Source organism: Gadus morhua, chromosome 14 (genome assembly GCF_902167405.1).
Source record: "Gadus morhua chromosome 14, gadMor3.0, whole genome shotgun sequence".
NCBI lineage: Eukaryota > Metazoa > Chordata > Actinopteri > Gadiformes > Gadidae > Gadus > Gadus morhua.
The window spans coordinates 16,826,600-16,853,240 of record NC_044061.1 but is presented as its reverse complement, the minus strand read 5'-3'; the positions used below and the strand labels follow the sequence as shown (position 1 = coordinate 16,853,240).

The 26,641-nt window shown below is 41.8% G+C and overlaps 1 protein-coding gene across 17 annotated transcripts in view; it reads left to right on the top strand.

Annotated features, from left to right (window-relative positions):
- The window catches only part of celf1 (cugbp, Elav-like family member 1), a 36,349-nt gene extending 10,992 nt beyond the window's left edge, over window positions 1–25,357 (top strand). For 4 of the 17 annotated variants that reach the window (XM_030376407.1, XM_030376422.1, XM_030376408.1 and 1 more), the window contains 11 exons: window positions 5,363–5,411; window positions 5,784–5,918; window positions 6,475–6,554; window positions 8,462–8,623; window positions 9,066–9,135; window positions 13,594–13,722; window positions 14,793–14,909; window positions 16,272–16,457; window positions 16,896–16,916; window positions 17,179–17,322; window positions 17,455–25,357. In XM_030376407.1, the coding sequence (XP_030232267.1) occupies window positions 5,363–5,411; window positions 5,784–5,918; window positions 6,475–6,554; window positions 8,462–8,623; window positions 9,066–9,135; window positions 13,594–13,722; window positions 14,793–14,909; window positions 16,272–16,457; window positions 16,896–16,916; window positions 17,179–17,322; window positions 17,455–17,582 (1,221 nt within the window). In that variant the 3' untranslated portion in view covers window positions 17,583–25,357. The remainder of the gene's footprint in view (window positions 1–5,362; window positions 5,412–5,783; window positions 5,919–6,474; window positions 6,555–8,461; window positions 8,624–9,065; window positions 9,136–13,593; window positions 13,723–14,792; window positions 14,910–16,271; window positions 16,458–16,895; window positions 16,917–17,178; window positions 17,323–17,454) is intronic. The other 13 variants (XM_030376416.1, XM_030376421.1, XM_030376409.1 and 10 more) reach the window with 12 other exon arrangements.
- Window positions 25,358–26,641: the final 1,284 nt, after the last annotated feature.

Below are 26,641 nucleotides of genomic sequence, written 5' to 3'. Positions count from 1 at the left end.
TTATTTTGCATGATTTGCCCTATTGGGAGCATGTAGATGTTGAATAATGAGGGGGACTCCAGATCGTACCTTGTTGGACTCCAAATGGTGACTGGTTATTGTTCCATTTCTGTCCGCACCGTCCGTCCGGACGTATCTCGGGGCTCAAGGGTGCACGGGTGGCCGACGCATGCGCAGCTCGCCTCCATAGGGACTGGTTATTGTTCCGTCTCTGTCCGCACCGTCCGTCCGGACGCATCTCGGGGCTCAGGGGTGCATGGGTGGCCGACGCATGCACAGCTCGCCTCTCTGGCAACGGGTTCATGGTCGGTCTCTGTTCGCACCGTTTGTCCGGACGAATCGCGGGGCTCAGGGGTGCATGGGTGGCAGGCACGTTCGTGGACTCTTGAAGTGGCAGGAACCGGTTCTTCAGCGGCAGGGTTAACTTCAGCTTTAGCTTTGGTTAGCTTAGCATTTGGCGTCAGGTGAACTTGCTGATTCACTTTGGTATGTTGTTTGGGCTTAGCGCCGACTTTGTGCCAGTGAGACGCAGCTGGAACAGTCTCTTGTCCAGCTTCGGGAAGGATACAGTGTAGCTTTGATCATCTTGTTGTGTATTTGTCTGAGTTAGCTCAGCAAACTCACCCATCGGCACTGTAAAGCCGCTGCCTGGCGCAGTTTGTTGCAGTCTGTTCATTTCCCAGCCTCTGTGCCTAAGGCTTTTGCTGCGGTCTGATCCGGGAGTCATAAAAAGTGCCAAATGTAATGTTGAATCGAGCGCTGGAGGTCGACGGAAACTAACTATATATTGTTATGTATTATGTCATGAAATATAATAAAGTAAGTAGATCTGAACTGCTGCCTCTTAGGTATAGTTGCAGCTGAATATGGCCGCAGGCTTATGCTACTGTATTTTGTTATGTTCTTCTTTTAAATGGGAATACATTTATTTACTTTGCTCGTAATTCTGGGACTTCATAATGGTCTTTCAAAGTCTTAAATTTAACTTTTGGAAACCTGCAGAAACCCTGTGCAATTGAGAACATTTGGAATAACATTTGTATACCAACAGCAACAAAAGTTTGAAAACTCTTAGGCTGAATGCAAATATTATTCAAAGTTGGCCAGCATATTTACAACTGAACTTCCATAAGCCTAATCAGAAGGATGTGCCTGCCTCTGCGAACACATTCCTGCAATGTCTGGATCAATCAAGGTCAGCTTCCGACTCGGGTCTGGCTCAGCATCAATCCTGCATCTGTATTACGTTTTATCGCACAGATATGTGGTCACAAAAGGAATGAGAACGCGCACAGCTTTGTCTGAAAGTGCAGGGTATTCATTGTGTTGCTGTATCCAAATTATATTCTGTAAAATTTCTCGCAAACCAGTAGTGAAGTCTTTGTTCATTTCAGAGGTTTCGATGCTAAACAAGTTTCTTATCCAGTTGTTTGCTTCGGCCGTCGCTGGGAAATATTTGTGGACCTCTTCTCCGAGTGAGACGATGTGCGCATGAGGTTGTTCCTGACTATTGAATCGTTTACTTGGATTCCCTCAATCTTTCACTTTTACTGCTTTGTCTTTCAGCACTAGGTGTTTGGTTGTAAAATGCTGTTTGAGATGCTATGGTTTCATGGGTTCATTGCTAAGAACATCGCCACATACCATACACTGCGGCCTGGGGTCTCCCTCCTAGCAGGTACTGTTGAGACTTCATTGGTGCAACCTATGTATTTGAATTAAAGTGGAAATAGTCATAAATAAAGAGAAAATAATCCTTTTATTGTGTATTTTTCTTATTTTAGGATATTAAAGTTCTGAACACTTAAAGGAAGGAAAGGCAATGTTTTGTTCAATCAATGAAAAGTACTTTGTATCCTTTCTTTAAATGTAATGTTGGTTTATGGTTTTCATAAACAGGGCAATAAACATGTAAAACCATAAACGTAATTGAGAAGAAAATAATTGTAAATCTAACCTTCAGTGCCTAATCCATACTCAAACCAAAAAACACAACTAATAAATGACTGATCATTGTGAACCACACCGCCACCCACCCTGATTGGAGGACGCCGAACAGACAGAATATAAACAAACGGAAAAAAGGGCCAACAGGTGGATGCTGGATGCCGGATGCCAGCCTAATCTCTTCTCAATTAAACAAAACACATTTGCATCACAATACATTTGTCTTATACAAAACAGCAAAAAATATCTTTGTTAGCAGCAAAGCTGATAAATAAAGCAAAATAGTATTTGTGCTGAACAAATTTTTTGCCTAAAATGACAACTGCACAGGTAAAAAAAACACATTTGGATCACAGAACTTTTGTCTTCGACAAATAGGGCCATGGTTTTTAGCAAAACTTTTCGTAGATCAAAATAGTCATTGCGACAAGTCATATCTCAAATTGTATGGTTTACTTTGGGCACAAAAATAGGGCATATAATGCAAACTTAAACAAAATTGCTTGCTTTTTAGCTCAAGTCTTACCAGACACTCTGCACCTTGTCTATTCTAAGCTTAATGTCCCGTGCAATGGCCACTTTCAGTACTGAAACCAGATGCTGTTCTGTGATCTGTGGGATGTCTTGTTCAGGCTCATTACTGAAAACATCTGTTCACACGAACATAGACATGACGTGTGCAGAGTTAGGGCGAAGCTGTGGCATTGATTCAGGTAGTAAAGGCGCAAACTCAGCAGCCCCAACTGACTGGTAGTGGGTCTTCAGAGCAACGTTACATTGCAATTCAATGACTTCAATTGCTCAGGTGCGGTGTAAACAATCAATTGCAAATGGATTTGCGAACAGATCAAGGTTGAATTTCTGTGCAGCCAAATCAGCAAATATCCTTCTGAATTACACTTTGATTGTGTTTAGTTTGTCAGCATACAATTCGGTCGGGAATGGGTTGGTGACTATCTCACTGACTGGCAAGTAGGAAAGTGAGCCAAGTTGCCTTGGCGCATATGCCCCTCCCATAGAAGCAGTTTCATTTGAAACTCCTTCACTGCGTCTCGCATTTCAGTGATCAGCTGCTTTCGACCATGCTCTACATTGAGGTGCTCCGTTACGTCACACATAAAACCGAAGTCGTTCAGCCACATTTCATTCTCAAGCTCGGGGATGACCATTTGATCGCTTTCCATGAAACGAGTGATCTCAACGCGGGAATCATAAAATCTTCAACACTTTCCCCAGACTCAACCAGCGTACCTTCATCCTCGTACAGTTTTCCTCCTCTAAAAGTGCCCTAAATTGCCGGTGATTCAAGCCCTGTGAACAAAGTTCACAGTTCACAGTTTTGGTTACAACTCTCATTACAAATCCCATGCCCAACACCTTAACACCGAGGGCCTCCTGGTGGCAAGGTGTTTTCATGGGCAACCCACACACACTACATGTGTGTAGGCGTTATTCGGTAGCCTGGTAATGTGTATAGGCCTACGTACGGTAGGAATATTCATACCGGTTTAAATAATAAATGTTATAGTATTTCCCATCTTTGCTAAGCAAGAGTTTTGTTCGACAGTTCAGTGATTGAAACAAATAAAAGCCTGGGTTATTGAAGTTTTACGGTAGGCCTACCACTGTCATGCGCCTACCCGATGTCAAGTGGACCGGGTTGAATTCACTGCGGCTCTGTCTTCTTATATCCATCTTATCAAATATATTTTATTACTGTCCTTCTCAACACTCTGATCTCACTAAAATAGCAGCACGAAATCAAGGGATATTTAGAATAGAAAAAAATGTGTGATTAATCACGATTATATATTTTAATCACTTGACAGCACTAATATATATATATATATATATATATATATATATATATATATATATATATATATATATACACACACGCACACGCACACACGTGTGTGTGTGTGTGTGTATGTATGTATGCGGGTATGTATATATACTGTATATGTGTGTTTGTGTATGTATGTATACACACACATACATATGTGTGTTTTGTATTTGTTTTTTTATGGCATGGGGAAAAAATGGAAGGTAAATCTATATTTAGAACATGTATTTTTATTTGTTTATTCATAGACTTGATCGCTGGCATACACAATCAACAAATAGCAATATTTCCCTCCTTCTTATGAAATCCAATTGGCTTCCAAACGTTTGATTTCAGATTAGATGGTTTCACCATTTTCTGACATCTTCGCACACATCTCACAACTCCGGTTGTTGACGGCTCGCGAGACGCGGAGACGCGCTCGCAAACATACACAAACACACACGGATCCGCCCACTTCCTTAAATTCCATTTTTCAGATCCGTATGGAAACGGAATGTAGTGAGTAGACAACGCTGTCTCGGGCTGAAGCTTCACTAAACCGATTCGCAACATTTAAAAACGGTGCATTAACCTATTCTAAATCGTATCGATTTAGACACATCTGTGTTAATCCAACCGGATACCGATTCGTGTCGGTGAATCGTTACACCCCAAATACGTATACATTATCACACACACGTGCTTGCCAGGAGCATAGAGGACACCTCCCTCAACACGTGTTAAAGTTTTGTTTATGGCTCATTCCATGACCGCCCAGTATCCAGTACAGTAATTGTGTGTGCGTGTGTGTGTGTGTGTGTGTGTGAGAATAACAAAGACCTTCCCCTGCCAGAAGCATAGTTGCGACTACACCTGTGATTCGCTTGAAATGATCCTAGTTAGGTATTCACAGAGCGTCTGTGGATACCTTGTTACAATACCATTGTTATTGTCGGACTTGCTTATTATTTTCATGGATTGGTAATGCCTATGTCTCTAGTTTGTTGCCAAAATCCGTTATAGAGCCCAGGGGGGGCTATTCTGAAACTTGGTGTTCATGCCTTATTTTGCATGCTGAACATTTTTGGAATTGGGGCCCATATTGTCCGTCAGGAAATATTTTGCAATACAGTGAAAATTTCGAGAAAAAACGAATCATAGCTTCAAATGACACACAGTTTGGATGAGCATGTTCTTTGGACTTGCCTGAATAAAAATCTTTGGAAAGGTTTTGATGGTGTAAAAAATAGTTAATCGTGGATTCTTGTTTTGAAGCCTGTTGAAATATAATTTTGTTTAAGTTTGCTTCAGACGTCAGAGTAGCAGCTCCCATTGATTAGAGTGGGAGAGTTTCCTCATAGCTTGACACTACACGATGCAACGCAACACAGCGCTTAGATACTTGGTGTAGGGGGTAATGTATTTTACTGTAATTCAAACTACGTCCTTATCTGGGCTGTAAAGTTAACAGAAATCATGATGTTGAGAGACCTTGTAAAACTTTTATAACGATAGGTAGCAAATTTTTGGATTAAAATGTTTTTTGAGTGTCCATTTCTGAGAGCTTCTTTGTGTCACCTTGTCCAGATGCACCACCCAATCCAAATGAAGCCCGCCGACAGTGAGAAAAACAATGGTGAGAGCTCGGTTGTCTTTCTTCAGTATAACCATTATCCTTTAATGAGTAGCTTTTTAATAAAGGGCAAAAATATTTCTTCAGTAAAATAATGCACAGCAGAGCTGCTGTTGAGATTGGTGAGCTTTGATTGAGCTATTTTTTTAGTATAAGAAATGGCCTACACTTCTGTCAGTTATTAATTCGTGTAATGCGCTTTCAGAATATCTGAATATTCGAGTTGACTCTGCCTGTTTCTGTATGAACCAATCTCTACCCTCATTGGTTTTTGGTTGTGTAGTTTCATAATCTTGCTGAAGTCAACTATTTATTTGTTTCCCAATGTCTTTCACGTTTCATTGTCTAATTGCTTTATCCCTGCGTTCATTTCAGCCGTGGAAGACCGAAAGCTGTTCATAGGAATGATCTCCAAGAAGTGTAACGAGAACGACATCAGGCTGATGTTCTCTCCCTACGGCCAGATCGAGGAGTGCAGAATACTGCGCGGCCCAGATGGACTCAGTCGTGGTGAGGCAGATCCAGTTCATTTCACTTTTAATACCTTCTGCTTTCTAGGGATGTTGAAAGGCGTTTGATGTCATTTAGGCTGAAACGCTAGCCAGAAATAGATATGTTTGGACCTCAAATCAAAGCAGTGTTGGGTATTTGACCAAGTCTTTATTAATACCTGCCGCTTACTGTTGCTTGGAGAATATTGTGAAAGTGAAAGCCCAACCCACCACATATACTCAAAAATGTCTAAATAGTTCCGTCTTTGCAGAGGTCCTCCATTTAACGTGGATGTCTTCCCATACATATAGTTTGTTGATTTGCTACATCCCTACACATTGTATTGGACTCAGAAATACATTGTTGTACCCATGCAATCTTCCACAGACCAGCACCAGCTACTTAGTGTAATTTTGTAAATATCAAGTTATAGTAAATCTTTGAATGTTTTTTTTCTTTGTTTCCTGGCCATTTTATTGGATGCTTTTGTTTGTGGCCTATATTTTCTATGAAATGTGCCGCACATTGGAATGTCTTATCAGTCTGAAATAGGTATGGTGTCTTTTCCCTACAGGTTGTGCATTTGTGACATTCACTGCTAGACAAATGGCCCTGTCAGCCATCAAGACAATGCACCAGTCACAGACAATGGAGGTGAGAACATTACTATTATAGAGGTTATGTCTGTTGCCATGTACTCCAGTGTATTGAGTCTTTTGTATATGTAGTGGCTGTAATGATTTCCTCATCTCAAAGGCCAATCTTATCGGGGAATAGGTCCATCCAATTGTCTAATTGGATGTAGGTTTCAACTGCTAATTCTATTAATTGTTGGGTTGCAAGTAGGCCTGGGCAAAGATTAAAAGTTTTAATCGCGATTAATCACACTTTTTAAAATATTTTAAATCCACTCCAATTTAAGTTAAATGAGAGTATCAGTACACAGTATTCAGTACACACTACGCTTCAATTTAACCCAAGGCTGAATTAAAAGTACATGTTTTCCTAAACGTTGGTCATCAATGAGGTTGTAAAGTAGTAACTTCGGGCACATCCGTCAAAATAAAAGTTTGTTTCTTCTGACGTGTATACGGTCCTTATTCATTCATTGCGCCACGACCAAACTGACGGGGATATTCTCTGATATTATGTATCTTAAAGACTGCGTCAGGTTTATTAAGAAGCTTATTAAGAAGCTTTATTTGTCTTTGGGTTAAATAGTGTATTTACGGTACACAAAGAAATTAAGGTGCACATCTCGTTCAGTGCTCCGACTCTCTGGTACTTCCACAACAAAGACTCGTAGTGGGGTTATCTCGGCCATGGTGGAGAAGGAATTGGGGGAAAGGAATTTTGACTTTGACTCTGAAGTCAAGATTGAAACGCTACATGGAGAAGATGCTCCATTGTTCCGACCACTCGGTCGTATGCGGACTCCTCCGGCTGGACTCCTCCCGCTGCTCCGCCGCCGAAGGAGTCAGCAAACGACAGAGAGGTAGGAAGAATGTAGCGTCTGAGAAATGACATGGACCCGAAGTGAACTGACAGCTGTCTACTGAAAACATCATTCTCGAATGCTGCCTGTGTTTGTTGTTGCTGGGACGTAGATGTCAACCGGAAGTGGCTCCATAACCACTTGTTGAAAGGGGCCACCTAGGGTAGCGGATTCAGCCATGCTCCGGCCATTATCCGATCTCTTAAAGGCCATGTACATTCGGATAATTGACACCATCCATTCGAGTAGCAAAATTGGTGTAATCCGATCTAGCTATCCCATGTAGGCGCACTGACTTACTGCAAGTGTAATTTAATGTAAAGTAGGTGGAACTGATATGAATGTTGATATTCTGTGTGCAAAACCTTTCAAAAGCAAAGAAAAAAGATGAGTTTTTGAGTCAATTTGTATTAATCACATTAAATAAGATTGCCTTAATGCGTAATTAACGTATTAACTTGCCAAGCCCTGGTTGCAAGACACACCAAAAAACAAATACAAAATCGAAACCGCAACCTCCAATCTAGTAGTCTCTTTTCTAGTTTATACAGTCTGATATTACAGCCGCACCGGAAATTTTCAGCAGCTTTGTGCTGTTGTTGAGCAAGCGAGAAAATACCCAATACAATAGACTAATGTTTTATTCATTGATGACATTTTCAATAGAGCCCAACTGATATATCAATTAGGCGTGACATTTTCCTGTCAAAGATATATCGGTAGCATATGTTCATAGTATATGTTTGCTGAGATGAAAACTTTAGAAAAGGTGTCAGTTTATAGATTTTGTCACCTCTTTATAAACCCTTCATTATTTCACAGTATTTTTAAAAGTGTGTTCAATATGTGGCCGGAGCTGCGGCCACGGAGCTGCGGTTACTCTGAGCTGCAGGGAGTGATCTAAATGGTGCCACATTGTTACAACTTTTGCATTACTTAGAACCAAATTATTGTTTTGCGTTATCTGTGTGGGCATTTAACAAGGTTACATTGTGTAATTTGAAACTTTAAAAAATCTGTTTCTACCATTCAATGATCCCTGCCCGTTTTCTCCCTCCACTATTAGGGCTGTTCTTCGCCCATTGTGGTGAAGTTTGCAGACACACAGAAGGACAAGGAGCAGAAGCGAATGGCCCAGCAGCTCCAGCAACAGATGCAGCAGCTCAACGCTGCCTCCATGTGGGGCAACCTCACTGGACTCAACAGCCTGGGGCCACAGTACCTGGCAGTGAGTTAACACATACTGCATAAAGCATCAAGTAGATGCAGGCTGTTTGCATAACATGTATCAAGCTTGCATTCTTATTGCATCTTGAAGTATAACCCTAGTATATTGTGGTAATTGGGGCTAAAAACAGGCACAATATGTGTGCGCTTCTGTTTGAGTAAAGTGATGAACTGCTAATATGCCTCAATCTAGTCAACAATTATTGCTTGTGCATCATGACCTCACCATGGTTCTCCTTTATTTCCCCCTCCTTTGTCTAAAATCTCCTGCCAGATTGCATGTTAATAAATGTTATACTGCATCCCTCTGTCTCTGTTCAGGAAATGTCCCTTTTGGTTTTACCCTTTGCAATGCCTCTGTGCCTGTCTCTTCTTTTACCCCGTCCTACTGGCTAGCAAAAGTACTGACCAGTGCATTCTCTGTGTTTGGTTCAAATGTCTAGCTTTATTTACAGCTGCTGCAGCAGTCAGCCTCTGCAGGGAACGCACTCAACAATCTGCACCCTATGTCAGGTATGTTGAGGACGGAAACATTCTGCTCTGAGAGCGGCCTATGTTCTCGGCACCACTTGGTTCCTCAAGAGATGAGGAAGTTTATTCAAGAATTTGTCGTCTGAAATTTAACCTTGTGATTAAATATATGTCGTAGGCAGTTGATTGGTAGCGGGATCTTTTAAAAAACCTTCTTGCAAGCCAGAGGTTGAGATATGGGCCGTTGAAAAAAAATATATAAAAAAGGGCGGTATATAAAGAATTCATATCATAACGAAAATAAATACCGTTATTCGGTGTGAACCGGTACACCGCCCAGCACTAACGCAAGTTTACGCCGCAACACCATGGGGGCGAGCCAGGGGGTGTTTTTTGAATTGCTCTTAGTAATTTCAATTAGGAGTCCTAGATTTAAGACTGCCCCTTATTTTTAGGAGTTCCTCCTAAATTCGCCAAATATGAGCTCCTTTTAGCACCAATATTCATTGTGAATACGACCCCAGTTCTCGGGTGTGCCCCTTACAATGAGTAGCCTCTTTAGCGATATTAAAACGTGACGAAATGCTTTGTTGAGACGAAAAAATGGTTCGCGATATCAACTTTTTTTTTTCTGACTTTAGTTATGGACAGAAATTTGCACTTAAAAATGTATAGACTAATGCCGCTTTTCCACAGACAGTACCAGCTTAACTTGCCACGACTTGGTTTGGTTCCAGGCACGTCTTGTGTCCATCTATAAAACTACTCTTCAACTCTTCAACTAGGTTGCATTGGTCGTATAGAAGGAATGCATGAAACTGCGCATGCTTATCCACGAGACACATAAACAGACCTCTGTCATGGTCCATGGCGTGTTCTTCCGCACTGATCATGCAGTGTTCAATAATCTATCATTATTGTTGACGGGACGCTGATGCTATTATTTAAAGAGTGCGGTGTTGTACCGAAAATGGAATCCTCGTCTGAAATCGCACCCCCTCTCCGCGTGAACGCGCTTTCTCTTATTTCGTCTTTCTATCATGCATACATGTATGACTTGTAAACTAGTACGTATTTTAGTGCCCTCGTAGTTCATTATCGTGAATGGGATATTTTACGTTGTGGGTCGCCTATAAAATGTAACATTGCTTTCGGTGACAAGCTGCTCATCTTGTGATGATATGATATAAACACTGCTATAAGCTATAAACCCTCTTTTCGTCACAAGAAGAAATCATACATATCGCTTTCTGTGATAAGTGTCTCATCTTGTGACGATATGATATAAACACTGCTTTAACGCAGAAAGGTTATTACAGTGATACGGTGGTATCAGACTGAGGTGAGACTAAAAAAGTAGCAGGTACCAGAATTGAGCTGGTACTGTCGGTGGAAAAGGGGCATAAGAAAAACCTTCTCTCTATTGCCCTTTAGGGCAAGATGATTAGTCTCTATACCATGTTACAATAACGCATCTTGTTTACAATTTCCTAAAAAAATTGAAATATAGAGCAAATGGCATTGTTTTGCATGTGTCTTTAAAATAAACTACAATATTTTTTCAGCCATACATTTTCTTCATTCAAGTTTTGTTCGAAATATTGTTATAATATCGAATCGTGAACCCAATATTGTGTATCGAATCGTGAGCTGAGCGATTTGTCACACCCCTAGCCTCTTTCACATGTAGAGGTAGTTCAAAAAGTTTTTTTGCCCACTTTTCAAAAACCTGTAAGAAAATGTAAGTCACCAGTTGTAACTAGATAATCAAAGTATGTGGCTCAAGGGTATTTGAAGGATGGAAATTAACCAAATAACATACGTTTCCCCTGAAATACATCCACCTCTTTTTCCAGATATACATACATCAAAAAAGTTAGTTGGGAGGAGCTGTCCATCAGAACGGTTGCACTGTTATTTTTTCTAGCCGTTCTAGCCATTAATTTCTAGCCAGTTAAAAAGATAAAATCCAGTTTAGAAGCGGGAATAAAATCACTAATGAAAAATGATATGTTTTAAGAGACCTAATGTTAAGTAGACCCATCCTGATGGTGTTATTGATAGGCTTTTGGAGGGAATAGGTATGAGATTTGCAGTTTAGCAAATAAATAGCAGTGTGTCTACAGCAGGAATGCAAATGTTGCCATGTTTTGACGTAGGCAACCTTGGGTTCAGCAGATTATGCAGAACTTCCTTAGTAGTGTGTCTACGGCTGAACCATTTTTTGTCTAAGTAATGATCAGGACTACTATCAGTAATGAGGGGGGGGGCTGTTTGGGTGATATCAGTCTGTGGCCAAGACGTGGCTGGGGTGGGCTGGGCATAATAGAAATAGATGCAAGGTTGATACCACCATTTTCCAGTTTCTTCAAATCATCTTAAAAATCATAAAGAGAGTAGACAGTGGAGCTGGAGTTGTTGTTTTGGGAAGAGATGGACACAACTACTACTTTAGCTACTACCCCTACTACTACTTCAGTTACTACTACTACTACTACTTTCACTACTACTCCTTCAGCTGCTACTACTACTACCTCTACTTCAGCTACTACTACTTCTTCAGCTACTATTACCACTTCAGATACTACTACTACTACTACTACTCCTCGGTCGGGTAGTATTTGTTTCCAACCATTGCATTTGATTTAAATGGTGTGCATTTTTAAATGTTTACTCCATTTAGACTCTGTTCAAATACCTTCACTTGCTTTAAGCCATTTAACATTTCTTTACGTCTTAAACTATGTGGCGTAACTAAAACATATTTCCAACCTCACTTTGCACTACATTATTCACAGAATTTTCTGCAGGAAATGCATTTTCTAGTTGTTATTAGGTATTCACAGAGTATCTGTGGATACCTCACGTTATTCTAGGGATTATTATTCAGAATTGGTCACCCGTATAGCTCATCCCCTGATTGCCCAAAAGTTTTCCAATTTGTCTACAACTTTTGTATTCCCCATAAGCAGGTCACTGCTCTAACTTGCGGTTTCAGTTAAACGCACGGCTCGGCTGCCCTGAAGAATGAAAATTTCGGAAACTTTGTGTACAAGCCTTGTCTGCTTGCAGAACCATTTTGCCATTGGGAACCATAATGTCTGTCAGGATAGATTTTGCTTTAAAGAGTTAAAATCTCGAAATAATTCAAAAATGTTCTCTTCCTAGCCATAGCTTCAAATGAAAAAACAGTTTTCCCTGCTGGTAGCATAGTTCTAGGAGTAATGAGTACACCAGTTATTCGCTTGAAAAGGGCGATGCGTGAGTGCCAGTGAATACCTCTGGGGCTGCCTGCACAACATTTCTGGTTATTCTGCCTCAATTTCAGGTGTGCGTTTATGAGGTCCCAAAACCAAACCAATGTCATAACATTGTGCATGTACACCAGTACAGAATTTGCTACTCATGCTGCTTGGAATGTCCTAATTGAAAGTTTTTTTTGTTCTTTAATTCAGTTAAAAAGTGGAATTATGCACGAATATATTATGTTATGCAAATGAGACGGCATTATTAAATCCCAAATCCAGTTTAATCAATATCAAAGGGACCTAAAATGAAATGCATATCGAGGACATTCCCTCTAGATAATTAGGAAGGGTTTGTGTCGATAGCTTTAAAAATGAGTATTTACATTTAAAAATACCACTGCTGCCAGTGTTCACTGTACTATTTATTATAATGGTAGTCAATGTGGGAAAAAAGATAACTTCAACCACAGCAAAGTTAAATCGCCAGGAGGAGAACTAGTTAGCTGTTGGCTAACTAACCTGCAGTTTTTTTGAGAATGTTATTATCTAGAATTTATATTTGACTATGACCTATTTAATTTACTAACACTCTAAGCAGCTTATGATAGGCTAAATAATTAAAACTATGGCCAATATTTATTTATTAAATCAGTTATTATAATAATTTGCATTGGGAACCCACTCAGTTGCCTGGGACCCACTCAAATCACCACCTGTGGGTCCCGGGGAATCACTACTTTGAAAACCTCTGGCACAGTATTATTTGTTTTAAATACTGGAATGCTAAATGCCACTTTGATTTGTGTTTTGTATAGTTCAAATATTTCTAATGAAGGAGTTTATGTTGAGGTATGTGAGATTTTTTACTGCAGTATCGGGAATCGTGACATTTCACTACCATTGGTATCAACTACAACATTTTTGGTGTAGTGACAAAACGAATCCAAATGATACCAAATTTTGTGCACATAACTAATTATCCTTGCAATCATTACCATGTAAAAATTATGAAAAATTGTCGATACGATGAGTTGGCTCAGGCAACCACATGTATTTCTTCCAAAAATGCGTTCTGAGAATGCACATCACGTAAATTTTTACATGGACATTACCTTGAGTCATTTTGCAGCATTTTCACAAAGTGGCCGAGGACAATTAAGGTTTAAATCAAGATGTAGGTAACTGCATTTTTTTTTACCGTGCCTCAAACTAGTTTGAATATATTCATGTGGTTATGCTTGCATCTCCTTAGGTCTGAACGCCATGCAGAACTTGGCAGCACTAGCAGCAGCAGCAGCGGCAAGTGCCACACAGGCCACATCCTCAGGTTCGAGCGCCATGACAACATCCAGCAGCCCACTCAGTATGCTCACCAGTTCAGGTACACAGATGCACAAGGCGCCAAGAAGCATGTCTCTAGTAGTCGGGTTCAAACATTTGGCAAACAATTGTTTCAACCTCCACTGTGGCTGTATATCGGTAGATAACACTGGTGGTCATTATGCCCAACCCCTGATCCCTTCCCTAACCACCATTCCCTAATTCCCACCCTCCTCCTCCTCACTCCCAACCTCTTATCACCTCACTACCACCCTCAATCCCCTCACCACCACCCTTCCCATCACCTCACTACCACCCTCAATCCCCTCACCACCACCCTTCGAATCACCTCACTACCACCCTCAATCCCCTCACCACCACCCTTCCCATCACCTCACTACCACCCCTAACATCACCTCCACCCTCCATTGCATCACTCCCATCCCTTAACTACCACCTTCCATCCCCTCGCCCCCCCTTACCATCCCCTCACTCCCCCTTACCATCCCCTCACTCCCCCTTACCATCCCCTCTCTCCCCCTTACCATCCCCTCGCCCCCCCTTACCATCCCCTCACTCCCCCTTACCATCCCCTCTCTCCCCCTTACCATCCCCTCGCTCCCCCTTACCATCCCCTCACCCCCCCTTACCATCCCCTCGCCCCCCCTTACCATCCCCTCGCTCCCCCTTACCATCCCCTCGCCCCCCCTTACCATCCCCTCTCTCCCCCTTACCATCCCCTCGCTCCCCCTTACCATCCCCTCGCCCCCCCTTACCATCCCCTCGCTCCCCCTTACCATCCCCTCGCCCCCCCTTACCATCCCCTCACTCCCCCTTACCACCCCCTCACCCCCCCTTACCATCCCCTCACTCCCACCCTCCATCCCCTCACTCCCACCCTCCATCCCCTCACTCCCACCCTCCATCCCCTCACCCCCCTTACCATCCCCTCACTCCCACCCTCCATCCCCTCACCCCCCTTACCATCCCCTCACTCCTTCCCTCCCATGTCTCACTACCACACTCCATCTAACCCACTTTCCCATTTCTCCTCCCCCACCATCCCCTAAATCCAACCCTCCCATCCCTTTACCCCCACCCTCCGTCTGCTACTCTTTCTGACTTTGCCAGCAGGCTCCTCTCCCACCTCAAGCAACAACTCATCAGTAAACCCCATGGCTTCTCTAGGAGCCCTCCAGTCATTGGCTGCAGGCGCCGGAGCTGGCCTCAACATGAGCTCACTTGCAGGTGCGAAGGTTATGTTGCGGTGTACCTGGGATATTAGAATAACTTTTTTATTTAAATACTAGGGCTGTAACGATACGCGTATCGAAACCGAAATCGCGACACTCAAAGCCACGAAACTGTCTCGCGGTGTGAGAAGGCAGAAGCGCGATACGCCCTTTCTAACTCTCCGGTCAAATTGTCAGATTGAAATTTGCTAATAATTTGTCTAAATAATAGTCTGCTGACAGCACCCCCTCCTATCGATGCCGTAAGTATGCGACTGCAATCCTCCGTGGCTACGGAGGATTGCATTTCTCCACAGCCGTCGAAGTCCTCATATGCGATATGAACGACATTTATCCAGAGTGGGCCAAGCGCGAAAAAAATTGCCTGTGTGATCCTGTCTCTATTGTTTTGTGTGATTTGACTGGCAGTTTGTCTCCTTATAGGTCGGAATGAAGCGGCCACCGATTATTGACAGGATGGGCACTTTATTCTACTGGACTCGTTCGCTTCTTCACTAGACACACGCGCTACCGCTCGCTCTCCTCGCTCGTCCACTCACTCGCTGACGTCACTCACACGCATACGCACACTGCCATTCTCGCGCACACACATATGCTACTCGTAACACTATGCCTCGTTATTGCGATGTTCATGACGTTCAGGTTTTTTCCCCATCTATTGAAAGTTATTAAACATGTTGCATTCTATGCGGCCTGATTATGTCATTATTTAAGCTACATAGCCTAATAAGAAGCGCTAATAAGGATATTTGACTAAACCAACCAAACAGTTGAGGGTTTTTGCCTACCAGCAATAAGCATCCTCCAACTGCAATCTTTGGTTATTTCTTTATTCATTTAGCTATGCTTTAATAGTATTCTTTCTGTTCAAATCTGTTCTGTGTTCCAAATTATTTGTTATTAAATGTTACATTAAGTTAATTGGTATATAAGTGTTGTTTAAATAAAATGCTTTTTAAACTTCAAAAAATCGTGGGATGTATCGAACCGCTGGTCAAAAATCGTGATACAAACCGAATCGTGAGTTTGTGTATCGTTACAGCCCAATTAAATACTATTTTGTCTTCACCATTCTCCACCAGTTTGCCAGACTTGGTAAAAATACATATTCATTTGATTGAACATGCATTGTCAAAATCGATCCCTTTAATGCATTATTTATTAAAATATTGGCAATCATCTTAAAGTATTTAAGTATTTGTAAAATATTGGGCATTCCATCCAACCATTATGTCTGTCAATCAGCTGACTTGTTAATGGTTTGATAGAATGCATAACTGTCTAGTTGGTGCTGTATACTCTCTGCTGGCTCCCGGCTGTATACCAATCAGCTACCTTTGTAACCACCACACTTTAGGCATGGCTGCCCTCAATGGTAGCCTGGGCAGTGGGAATCTGTCCAATGGCTCGGGGAACACCATGGAGGCTCTGAGCCAGGCCTACTCTGGCATCCAGCAGTACGCCGCCGCCGCACTGCCCAGCCTCTACAACCAGAGCCTGTTGTCCCAGCAGAGTGTGTCAGCGGCAGGGAGCCAGAAAGAAGGTAGGGTCCTGAAGGGGAGGAACGCCAGCCGGGGAGACACATGGGGAGACACATGGGGAGGCGTTGTTAGTTACATGTCGTCCAGAGTATGAGCAGCTGCATGATCAGGAAAAGGTTAAGTTAATAAAGAGAGGTTACGGGCATGAGAGAAAAAAGGGAAGCATGTTCTATTAGAAACGATGTTGGAGTATATATGATGAACTTTATTCGTCCCAGATAGGACATTTTGGGTATTGGGTTGGTTTGTAAGGCAAACATTGACTTACAGTGCATCGTGTGGGGTTAATTTGAGGCCATTTTCACTTTAGGATATGGAAGTAAGTAACAACTTTACCAGTGAGTGTGTTTTTAAAGTAATATGCAACAGTGGGTCTTATTCTCTATCAGCCAGATAAACTAGAATCTGCATTGTGTCTTGTTTTAAACCTGCTGCATCAGCCAGTGACGGTCGCAGTACGGGTAAGAGCACTAACTTTTTCCTCTCAGACACTAGCAGATAATCATGAGAACATTGTTCCCTTTATAAGAAGTAGATGTCTTGTCTGAGTCTCTCGTTACCTGTTTGTCCTCAACTACTGACGCTATGTTTCCTACACTGATTGCATCATACAGTGTTGAATAAGTGCCATGCTCATACTTCAATGTATATGCATATATGCTACAATGATTGTTAAAATTCTGAATATTTTTGTAACATTGAAATTGGTTAATTCGTCGATAGGTCCTGAAGGAGCAAACCTGTTCATCTACCACCTTCCCCAGGAGTTTGGAGACCAAGACCTTCTTCAGATGTTCATGCCGTTTGGGAACGTAATCTCCGCTAAGGTCTTCATTGACAAGCAGACCAACCTCAGCAAGTGTTTTGGTTAGTGACCCATTGTCCTCAACCACACACAACACAATCTTAGAAGATTACAAGCTGATGATAATCAAGGAATGGTAGATTCTTGTGGTTAACTTTTTCCCTACGTTGTGGAAACTGTCTGCCCTCCCCCAGGCTTCGTCAGCTATGACAACCCGGTGTCATCACAGGCGGCCATCCAATCAATGAACGGTTTCCAGATTGGCATGAAGAGGCTCAAGGTGCAGCTGAAGCGCTCTAAGAACGACAGCAAGCCCTACTGAGACCGCTGAGGCGCTTTGGACTTGGTTGAGAAGGGTGCTGTTCCCTGGTAAGTGGAGTGTGAATAAGGCCTTTTGCTTCCTGCACACCCACCCTGCCGCCCCCACTCTGCTCTCCTGTAACTCCTCCTCACCTCTTCCCTTTGTATATTCCAGGGTGAGTCTCTCTCTCTATCTCGCTGTCTCTCCGTTAGGCTACGCAGGCACTGAGACCATAGATACACACCGCTTTCGTTTTCTTTGTTTTCTTACGTTGGTTGTTCTTTGTGGAACAAAAAAATAACTGGATTCTTGTGATCTGTTGGGAGTTTTGAGGGTTTATTTATCCTTTTTCTTTTTCAAGATGAGAAGGAAAGGCAAGTGTTTTTTGTAAGATGTTCTAGCAGCTTGCTGTGATAAATTATACATACATATAGGAATTTATATATATTTATACACGTTGTTCATTAATATTGATGTGTTGCGCATTGAATTTGTTGCCAAGATATGCCTGTTTTTTTTTCTGCTTTCTGCTCCGTGCTTCTACCTACTAAGCGTAACCTCTCCTAAGCACACCTTACCCCATCCCACATCAAGAAGGAAGCTTCTCTTTACCTTTCCTAAAGATGCTCTCTCTTCACAGTTGTGAAGAGAGAGAGCAGAAGATAGCTGGATTTGATACCGCAAACAACCCCCAAAACGTCCCCTTCGTCTCTGGTCCTTCCCTCTCTATGTTGCTCCTCCATTGAGAAGTTTTGCACTTCATACACCTGTGATGGACAGGCATAATAGATGAATATAACCAATCGGGGAAGAGAGGAGCTGAATGGTCAAAAATGTGCATTTTCTTTAGATCTAAATTGACTCATCGACGCGTCTTATTTTATAGTTTCACAGTCTAATAAATTATTTAATATTTGGAAGATACAGGATATATTTGCTAAATCTATTGTGTTTTTTCTGTTAGTCCTTGTTTGCCTTCATCTCGGTCTGCAATGTGTGCAGTATGAGAATAATCCATAGATTAATCCTAGATTGATGCCGCACTTGCCTTTGGCTGGTCATTCTATGAAGTGAACGTTGTTGGTCTGGTCCTGACTGAAATAAACCGCTATTTTGAATTTGCACTTCACGAGGCGGTCAGTGGTGTTTGGTCACCATATATGGGCTGTCATTCAATTCAATTTTCAATTCAGATCACCAAAGCAGCTACATCCTTGGCCCTATGTCAAATGCTGCAGTGCAAAGAGAGCAAGCATAAACAAGTCAATTCATCCAAATGTCAAAACATGATGTTATGGGTTAATTTCTCTGAGTCTATGATATCTGTAATATAGTTTATTCTGTATACATTGCCAAGTGTACATTAATCCTCAATGTAGTTATGATATCGTACTTCTTCAGTATATTTGTGCTTGTCATCATTTGTGTTGTGAAACAAACTGGTTTGTAAGAAATGTCCTGCTAGTTAGTAACAAAAATTATTGAGCAGGTTAACTGGTAACAAATTGTTTGTTTCAAACTATTTGTAAACGATTTTGATGATCGCATACTTATCTACTGAAGCCTACAGTACATTGTTTGTTTTAAACTATTTGTTCACGCATTTTGATGATCGCATAGTTATCTAAATAAATTTTGAAGAGACACGTTGTCAGTTTGTTAGACGTTCAAGAACTCTTCACATATTTCTATTTTTATTTATTTTTTAACCAAGGGAGAGCAAAGTAAATGTCCATACGATGTATATTACCAACAAAAACTATAATGCCTTTTCTATTTTTATAAAGGTTTTATACTTCGTGTGTTTGGGACCTATAGGACGTTTCAAGTCCAGCTTCCTTAATTAAACTCATGGTCGTTATCTAACCATTTCAGTGTTCTCTTATGGTGCTGTGTGATGCCCTAAGGAGTATGGAACTACGTGTGTGTAGGATCCGCGCCAAGTGTTGCTAATGACAACATCAAGCCCCCTTACCATGCGCTGTTGTCAGTTTCCTCTTTTATAAAACGAAAATAGCAAAAATTATATCTTTCCTTCAATTATTATTTAAAGGAGTACGCCGAGCTATCTGTAAATTGCTGTTTGTCTGTCTTGTTAAGATTCAGATCAGTCCTTTAAGGCCAAATTCATACTTGTGCTTCCAGAAGGGGAGTTCACTAGCCTGGGAACCAGACAAATATCTAGAGCTCATGTTTGATTTTTCCTGCTGTTAAGGTCTTGCTCCCATACAAATAGATTTCTGCCTGTTACGGGATAGACCTACCATTCACAACCGTTTATCTAAGATGAGGCAGGATAAATACGGGGATAGTGCAGAGAAGCGCTGTAGAGTAATTGTCTACAACAAAGATGGCTGTTGCTGATGTATAACAGTTTGTTGATTACGCCAGCGATTCTCAACCACCGGGCCGCCGACCGGTACCGTGCTGCGGAGCATTGGCCACCGGGCCACAGAGATTTAGAAAAAAATATAAAGGAAACGCTTTTATATGCTTATTGCATACTGTTAACAGACGATGAACAAGCTCATCTTTGTTTTTATTGGCTCGATGTTAGCACAGTATATCAGAATCAGAATCAGTTTATTTTCGCCGAGTTCTCCCATAATAAAAACAAGGAATTTGACTTGGTAAAACTAGATGGCTAGTCTTGCCAGGGACCTAGTAAATAAGTCATAAGTTCATTAAAGGATAGGGCATTCATGATATCTATGACAATAAGAGACGTTCTCCAGTAAAAAGTGCAAGTGCTCACATGGTGGAGAGGGGGGCGGGATGGTGGTGTGTGTCTGTGTGTGGTGGCTGTGCAGGGGTGGGGGGAAGTCCTGGTCTCCTGCCGGAGGGGAGTGTCTGAAAAAGACACTGGCCGGGATGGGAGGGGTCGGACGCCTTCTTCTTTTACCCTCCCTAGGGTCCTGGAGGAGTGCAGGCTAAGCAGAGAGGGCAGGCTGCAGCCACTCGCCCTCTCAGCAGTGTGGAAGATGCGCTGCAGTCAGTGTGCAGTCTTCCCTCGTCCCTCGCTGTGACAGCTGGGCACCAGACTCGGAGGGAGGATGTGAGGATGGACTCTAGGGTGGCTGATTAGAAGTGAACCAGCATTGAAAAGGCCAGGTTGCATTTCCTCAGCTGCCGAAGAAAGTAGATCCTCATGCCTACCCAGCTTCACATGCTGCTTCCTGTCGGACAGGAGTCAGTGATCCACCTGCAGGTTGAGTCAGGCACATTTCACTTGGGGGAGTTTGTCCTGAAACCTAGCCGGGATAATGGTGTTAAAGGCAGAACCAAAGTCCACAAAGTGTATCCTAGAATAGGTGCCAGTAGCGTCCAGGGTGCCATTTTGACTGTCATCCACAGACCTGTTTGACCTATAGGCAAATTGCAGGGGATCCAGATGGGGGTTGGTGATGGTTTCGAGGTGAGACAGCACATGGCGTTCAAAGGTTTTCATGGCTACAGTGGTCAGGGCTATAGGTCTGTATTCATTAAGCTTATTATAATGCTTTTTTAGGCACAGGGATGATGGTTGAGGCCTTGAAGCAGGCTGCCACCTGATTTGTCTCTGAGGTGTTAAAGGTGTCAGTGCACACCTCAGACAGTTGGGCTGCACAGTGCCTCAGGGTGAATCCCCTTGCGGGGATATGTTCACATCTCTCAAGTATGGAGAGAGAGGTGGAGGTGGTGGGGGGGGCACCTAGAGTCACAGGCAGAGGAGGTTCAGGGTTAGGGGACAGGGTGGTTGAGCAGGAAGGTGGGGTGGTAGGGTCATTCCATTTCCTGTCAAAGGCAGTCAAAGTCATTTAGGCAGTTGGCAAGTTGGTGTGAGTCGTTGGTGATGGTATTGGTAGATTTGGCTGAACCCCCCCCCCCCCAAACAGAGACAGAGTCACTGGCAGTGAATTGCTGCTGTAACTTTACAGTGTTCTGCTGTTTGGCATCCCTTACTGCCTTGTTGAATGAATACTTCAATGCTTTGAACCTGTCTCTGTCTCCACTCCTAAACGCTACCTCTTTTTCCCTCCTCAGCCTTTTGAGCCTAGCTGTGTGAACCAGGGTTTGTCGTTGTTGAAACATACCCTGCTGCATGATGATATGCAAGCATCCACACAGAAACTGACATAACGTCACAGCGTCTTTGTACTTGTCTAGGCTGTTGGCTGCAGTCTTAAAAACCTCAGTCAGTGCCCTCTAGACATGCCTTCAGGTTCTCCACTGCCCCATCAGTCCACTGTTTTGATGTTCTGACAGCAGGTTTAGTGAGCTTCAGTCTTTGTCTGTATGTGGGAATCAGGTGGACTGTGACCTGGTCTGACAAGCCTAGTGTGGCATGCGGAACCACACGGTACGCACTGCATATCGTACAACAGTGATCTACAATATTATCTCTCGTCAGACATTAAATATGCTTTTTATTTTGTGAGTATTGGCATGGGGCGGGATGTAAATGCCAACTAGAATAAAAGAGGCAAACTCTCGTGGGTAGGAGAAGGGTTTTCAGGCATCAGGGGTAGTTTCACCCAACCACGTCCCGGTGAAACTCAAGGCAGCAGATGATGAAAAGTCTCTGGATTTCCCAACCAGTAGTTGTAGTTCATCCATCTTATTTCCCAGCTAGCGAACATTTGAGAGGAAAATGCCCAACATTGGAGTTGACTTACCGTTGACTTACTCTCAGAGTTCAGAGTAAGTCAACGGGAACCGTAGCCCTGATGTCCATGAGCTTGTCTCTAGTATACGAGCAACAATACCCTTAGTTTATGATAAAATCAAGACATAACAAAGCGCACCAAGTTACCGAGGCAGCCATCAGCAACCCCATGAAGAATGTATAACAGTTCTGTTGGTAGACTGTTACTATCTATTAATAAAACTGTGTTTTTATTCTTAATAATGGTCCTACAGTACCTATGTTCACGGATACTGCTTCTATTACCATGCAGTTACAATAGTTTAGCTCCTGTTCATGTGAGGGGAATACACTTTATTTGTTTATAGGGCCTGTCTCAACACAACAAGATTGTAGTATCTGGAAACACATAGATAATTCTGCGCTATTTTTGGTGCTGTGATTCTTTAGAAAAAGTAGAAATAGTAAGAAATTAATAAAAGTGTATTCCCCTCACATGAACATGAGCAAGGCTACTGTATCTGCAATCCATGGAAGCGACTAACAGAACTCAAATGCAAACGTAGTGAATTCGCGTTCTGGACACAAAATTATGAATTTGAAATTACTAATGAATCTGGGTAAGACAGCCAAATTAGCTTAGAAACAGGACTGTTTGATCACTGCTTCATTGTAAAGATGTCCGAAGAGTTTCTGCTCATATAATAGATTATGATCTGATGCGGCAGCAATGTGTTTATGGAAATGTGTAAGTGGAATAGTAACAGTGTCTTGTTGGAAAGGTATTTGGGAACAGAAAAGTGTTCTCTCCCTCTCTCTCTCTCTCTCTATATACAGTATATATATATATATATATATATATATATATATATATATATATATATATATATATATTTATATTTATTTATTTATTTCAAAAGGCTAGCAGCTACAAGGAAGCCGGTACATGTCTGTACCCACACTTTCCTCGTCTCTCAAACTCCCTGTGCTCACAGTGTTGAATGTTTAGGTTGTGTGTGTTTATTAGTCTAAAACTCTGTGTGTTTGTAAGTGTCATTTTTATGTTCTTTCTCTCTCGCACTCTCCCTGTGTTCCATTGTTGTCGTTGTTTAACCTCAGTTTGTCTCCCTTTTGTGTTTTCTTTTTGTGTTTTTTATTCTAGATCTCTTCCTGCCCGTTTGTTCATCGTTTGCCCTAGCATGTCGATGTGAGGTCACAGTCCAATCGTCCAGTCCTTGTCCTCTACGCTTCTCTGATGCTTCTACTTTCACTTTTAATCTTGTGTTCTTGAGTTTTTGTTGTTCATTTGCATTTTTGAGGTTCTTCATTGGTCTGTGTGTGTCTCTGTGTGTGTGTTTGTTTTGAGGGGGGGGGGGGGGGGACTATGTTTTGAAAGTTGGATACATATTGTTGCTAGCAAAAAGATTATCTATTTTTCTAGTTCCTGATTAAATAACCACTAGATTTTGCTAATTGTTAATGACAAGAAAATAACAGTGCGATATATTTCTTTTTCTTTAAATTGTAATCTATGTTCCCGAGCAGTCTCACACACATCCTCCCAGAGTGATGTGTTGTGAGTTTGTTTTGTGTGTGCATAAGAGCAGCCAATAAGTTTCTCTGTACTCACTCTTGTGAATGAGTGACTGTGTGGGTCTTATAGGTTATGCAACTTTTTTTATGTGTATTTATTTCCATTTTGTTTGACCGAGGAATGAAATAGATTTTTGTTTTTGCAACACTATGCCTGCATTAGTTGATGCGGCAATCCTCTAGTTTTTTATTCAAGCAGCATAACAACGAAGAAGGAAATTGATAACACTTGAATCCACTCTTATTTTCCTATTTCATCTGTCGGCTCACGATTGGAAGCACGTGTTTATGCACTTTCTTGGGTGTGGTGAATTAACCTAAGTTTTACCATCACGTACACAAAAAAAGCAGCGGGGGGTTGTCATTTTTGGACACTGTTTCTGATATTTTATGAATGCATTGTTCTTTGAACAGGCACTGAAATTCAACTCAAGCAAAATGTGAGGTAGTTTCTACTTCTAAAATGGTGCCAAATTTTTCAACACAGATTTTATTTTCTCCCTCATGCTGTTTCCTCTAAATCTTTAGCTCACTTCTTTGTTTCTTCAAGTATGAGGTTGGTTTGTTTGTTTATTTTTATGGTTTATCTAATGCGTTTTCGTGTCCAATTTATAACTTGTTTGGAGTGCTTAAAACTTCTTGTGGGACAGCAAAGCTTTGGGTATACGTGCACCCAAAAATGTATAGATCTTTTCACTTGAGTGTGTGAGAGTTGTGTTCAGCATGTCCCAAGAGTTTTGTTTTAGTGGATGAAAACTTGTCTTGTGTGAATCACAATCATTATCGTGTGTGTGTGTGTGTGTGTGTGTGTGTGTGTGTGTGTGTGTGTGTGTGTGTGTGTGTGTGTGTGTGTGTGTGCGTGTGCGCACACACAGATCTACACAAACGACAATACAATTTGGAGAACATCGGTTGTTCTCCCCTTGAAGAACAATGGAGAACTCGGCTGTGAGGCCCCCTTTCTCGAGAATGCGAGAATCATCAAGATACAATTGATTTAGGAGTTTTATTTTGGATCTAGGATGGCTCCAATACATTTACTTGTGAACATGTTGTTTTCTGAGTCTTTCTGCTGCTAGTATTTAACAAAATGAATGGATATTTCCAATTTTTATTGGTACAGTTTGGGTGATGTATTCTACTTTTTTAATTTTAATTTTCCACAATACCCATTTCAAAGTCATAAAGATAACGTAGCATATCTGAATGTCTACAACCTGACACAATGACCAAAATCCTTCTATATGTAGACAGAATGTTACCAGATTTTTCACCCATTGTTGCATTAAATTATAAACATTTTTGTTGATATACTTTGTTTTGCATTGTTGTGGTTTGATGTGAGATGTAGACTTTGCCGCAGTATTAGACAGCCAGTATTCTTTTTTGGGGGGTTGTTGGATATTTGTCATGAATGTTAAATTTTTATTAAGGCATCCATCTTTATTTTCCGCAGGATGTAAAGCTAAATTGCACACTCAAGCAGTTGTTTTTGTGAGCTGATGTGACATTCATAATGGTTGGTTGGTTTGTTTTTGTTTTGGTTATGTACAAATAAAATGTTTGAAAAGACTCACAATACATGTGTGGTTTAAATTATTATGATAATAAGTTAATGTGTTAAAGGCCATAGATATAAACACAGATGTATCTGTTTCCTAACAAATTCAAAACCGAATTCATTGCTCAACCCTACCCCTCATTCGACGGCAGAGTCAACCATGAAAGGCGACAGCCAGCTCGCCAGGAGCAGTTAGGAGCAGTTAAATGTCTTGCTCAGGGATACATCGACACTCAGCTAGGGGGAGCTGGAGATCCAACCAGCAACCTTTCGGTTACAAGACAAGTGCTCTACCTCCTTAGCTAAGCCGCCCCTACCCGGTGACGTCATCGGTAGTCCCTACCCAGTGACGTCATCGGTAGTCCCTACCCAGTGACGTCATTTTTGGTCCCTACCCGGTGACGTCATCGGTAATCCCTACCCGGTGACGTCATCATTAGTCAACTCGAAATGCTTGACCCCCAACCTCCCCTAGCAGATGATCAGACACCTGGTGATGCTTCAAGGGACAGACTGGCTGCCATGGTCTCGGGCAACGAGCAAGTCTCATTGTAAAGATGTTTAACCTGAAATGGTATTTATATTATGTATTTTGTATTCTTATTTAAAGTGTAATAATCCGACGTTATGAATAAATATTGCACTTAACCCCCTACCCCTTGACAATAGATGGCGAAGTCACGCCCCTTCCGGTAGAGCCCATGGGACCTATGAGATCGAAAAATATGAATGGGTTTCAATGGAGAGAAAGTTATTATTTTCTGGTCATTATCAAACTTCTTTGAAACTAATTTTTTTTTTCAGTTTTCTTTGGATGAAAAATTATCATTTAAATCCACAAACAACATATGTGTAATCCAGGGCATATAAAGACTGGGACCAGAAAATAATTACTTACTCTCCATTGAAACCCATTCATACTTTCGATCTCATAGGTCCTATGGGCTCTACCGGAAAGGGTGTGACTTCGCCACTCTATCAAGTGCCACCCGAGCTGGCCACCACAGTAATAAAATCCTGGCGCGCACACACACACACACACACACACACACACACACACACACACACACACACACACACACACACACACACACACACACACACACACACACACACACACACACACACACACACACACACACACACACACACACACAGTGCAGGGCCAATACATTTATACATTTGACCCATCACCTTTCAGATTCTTCAGTTCTATTCATTTTACGTTTCGGCATTTTCAGCAATGCTTTGCGCTTTTCATTCAGCTGTCACTTTATTTGTTTCCAAACATTTACAGTTTTT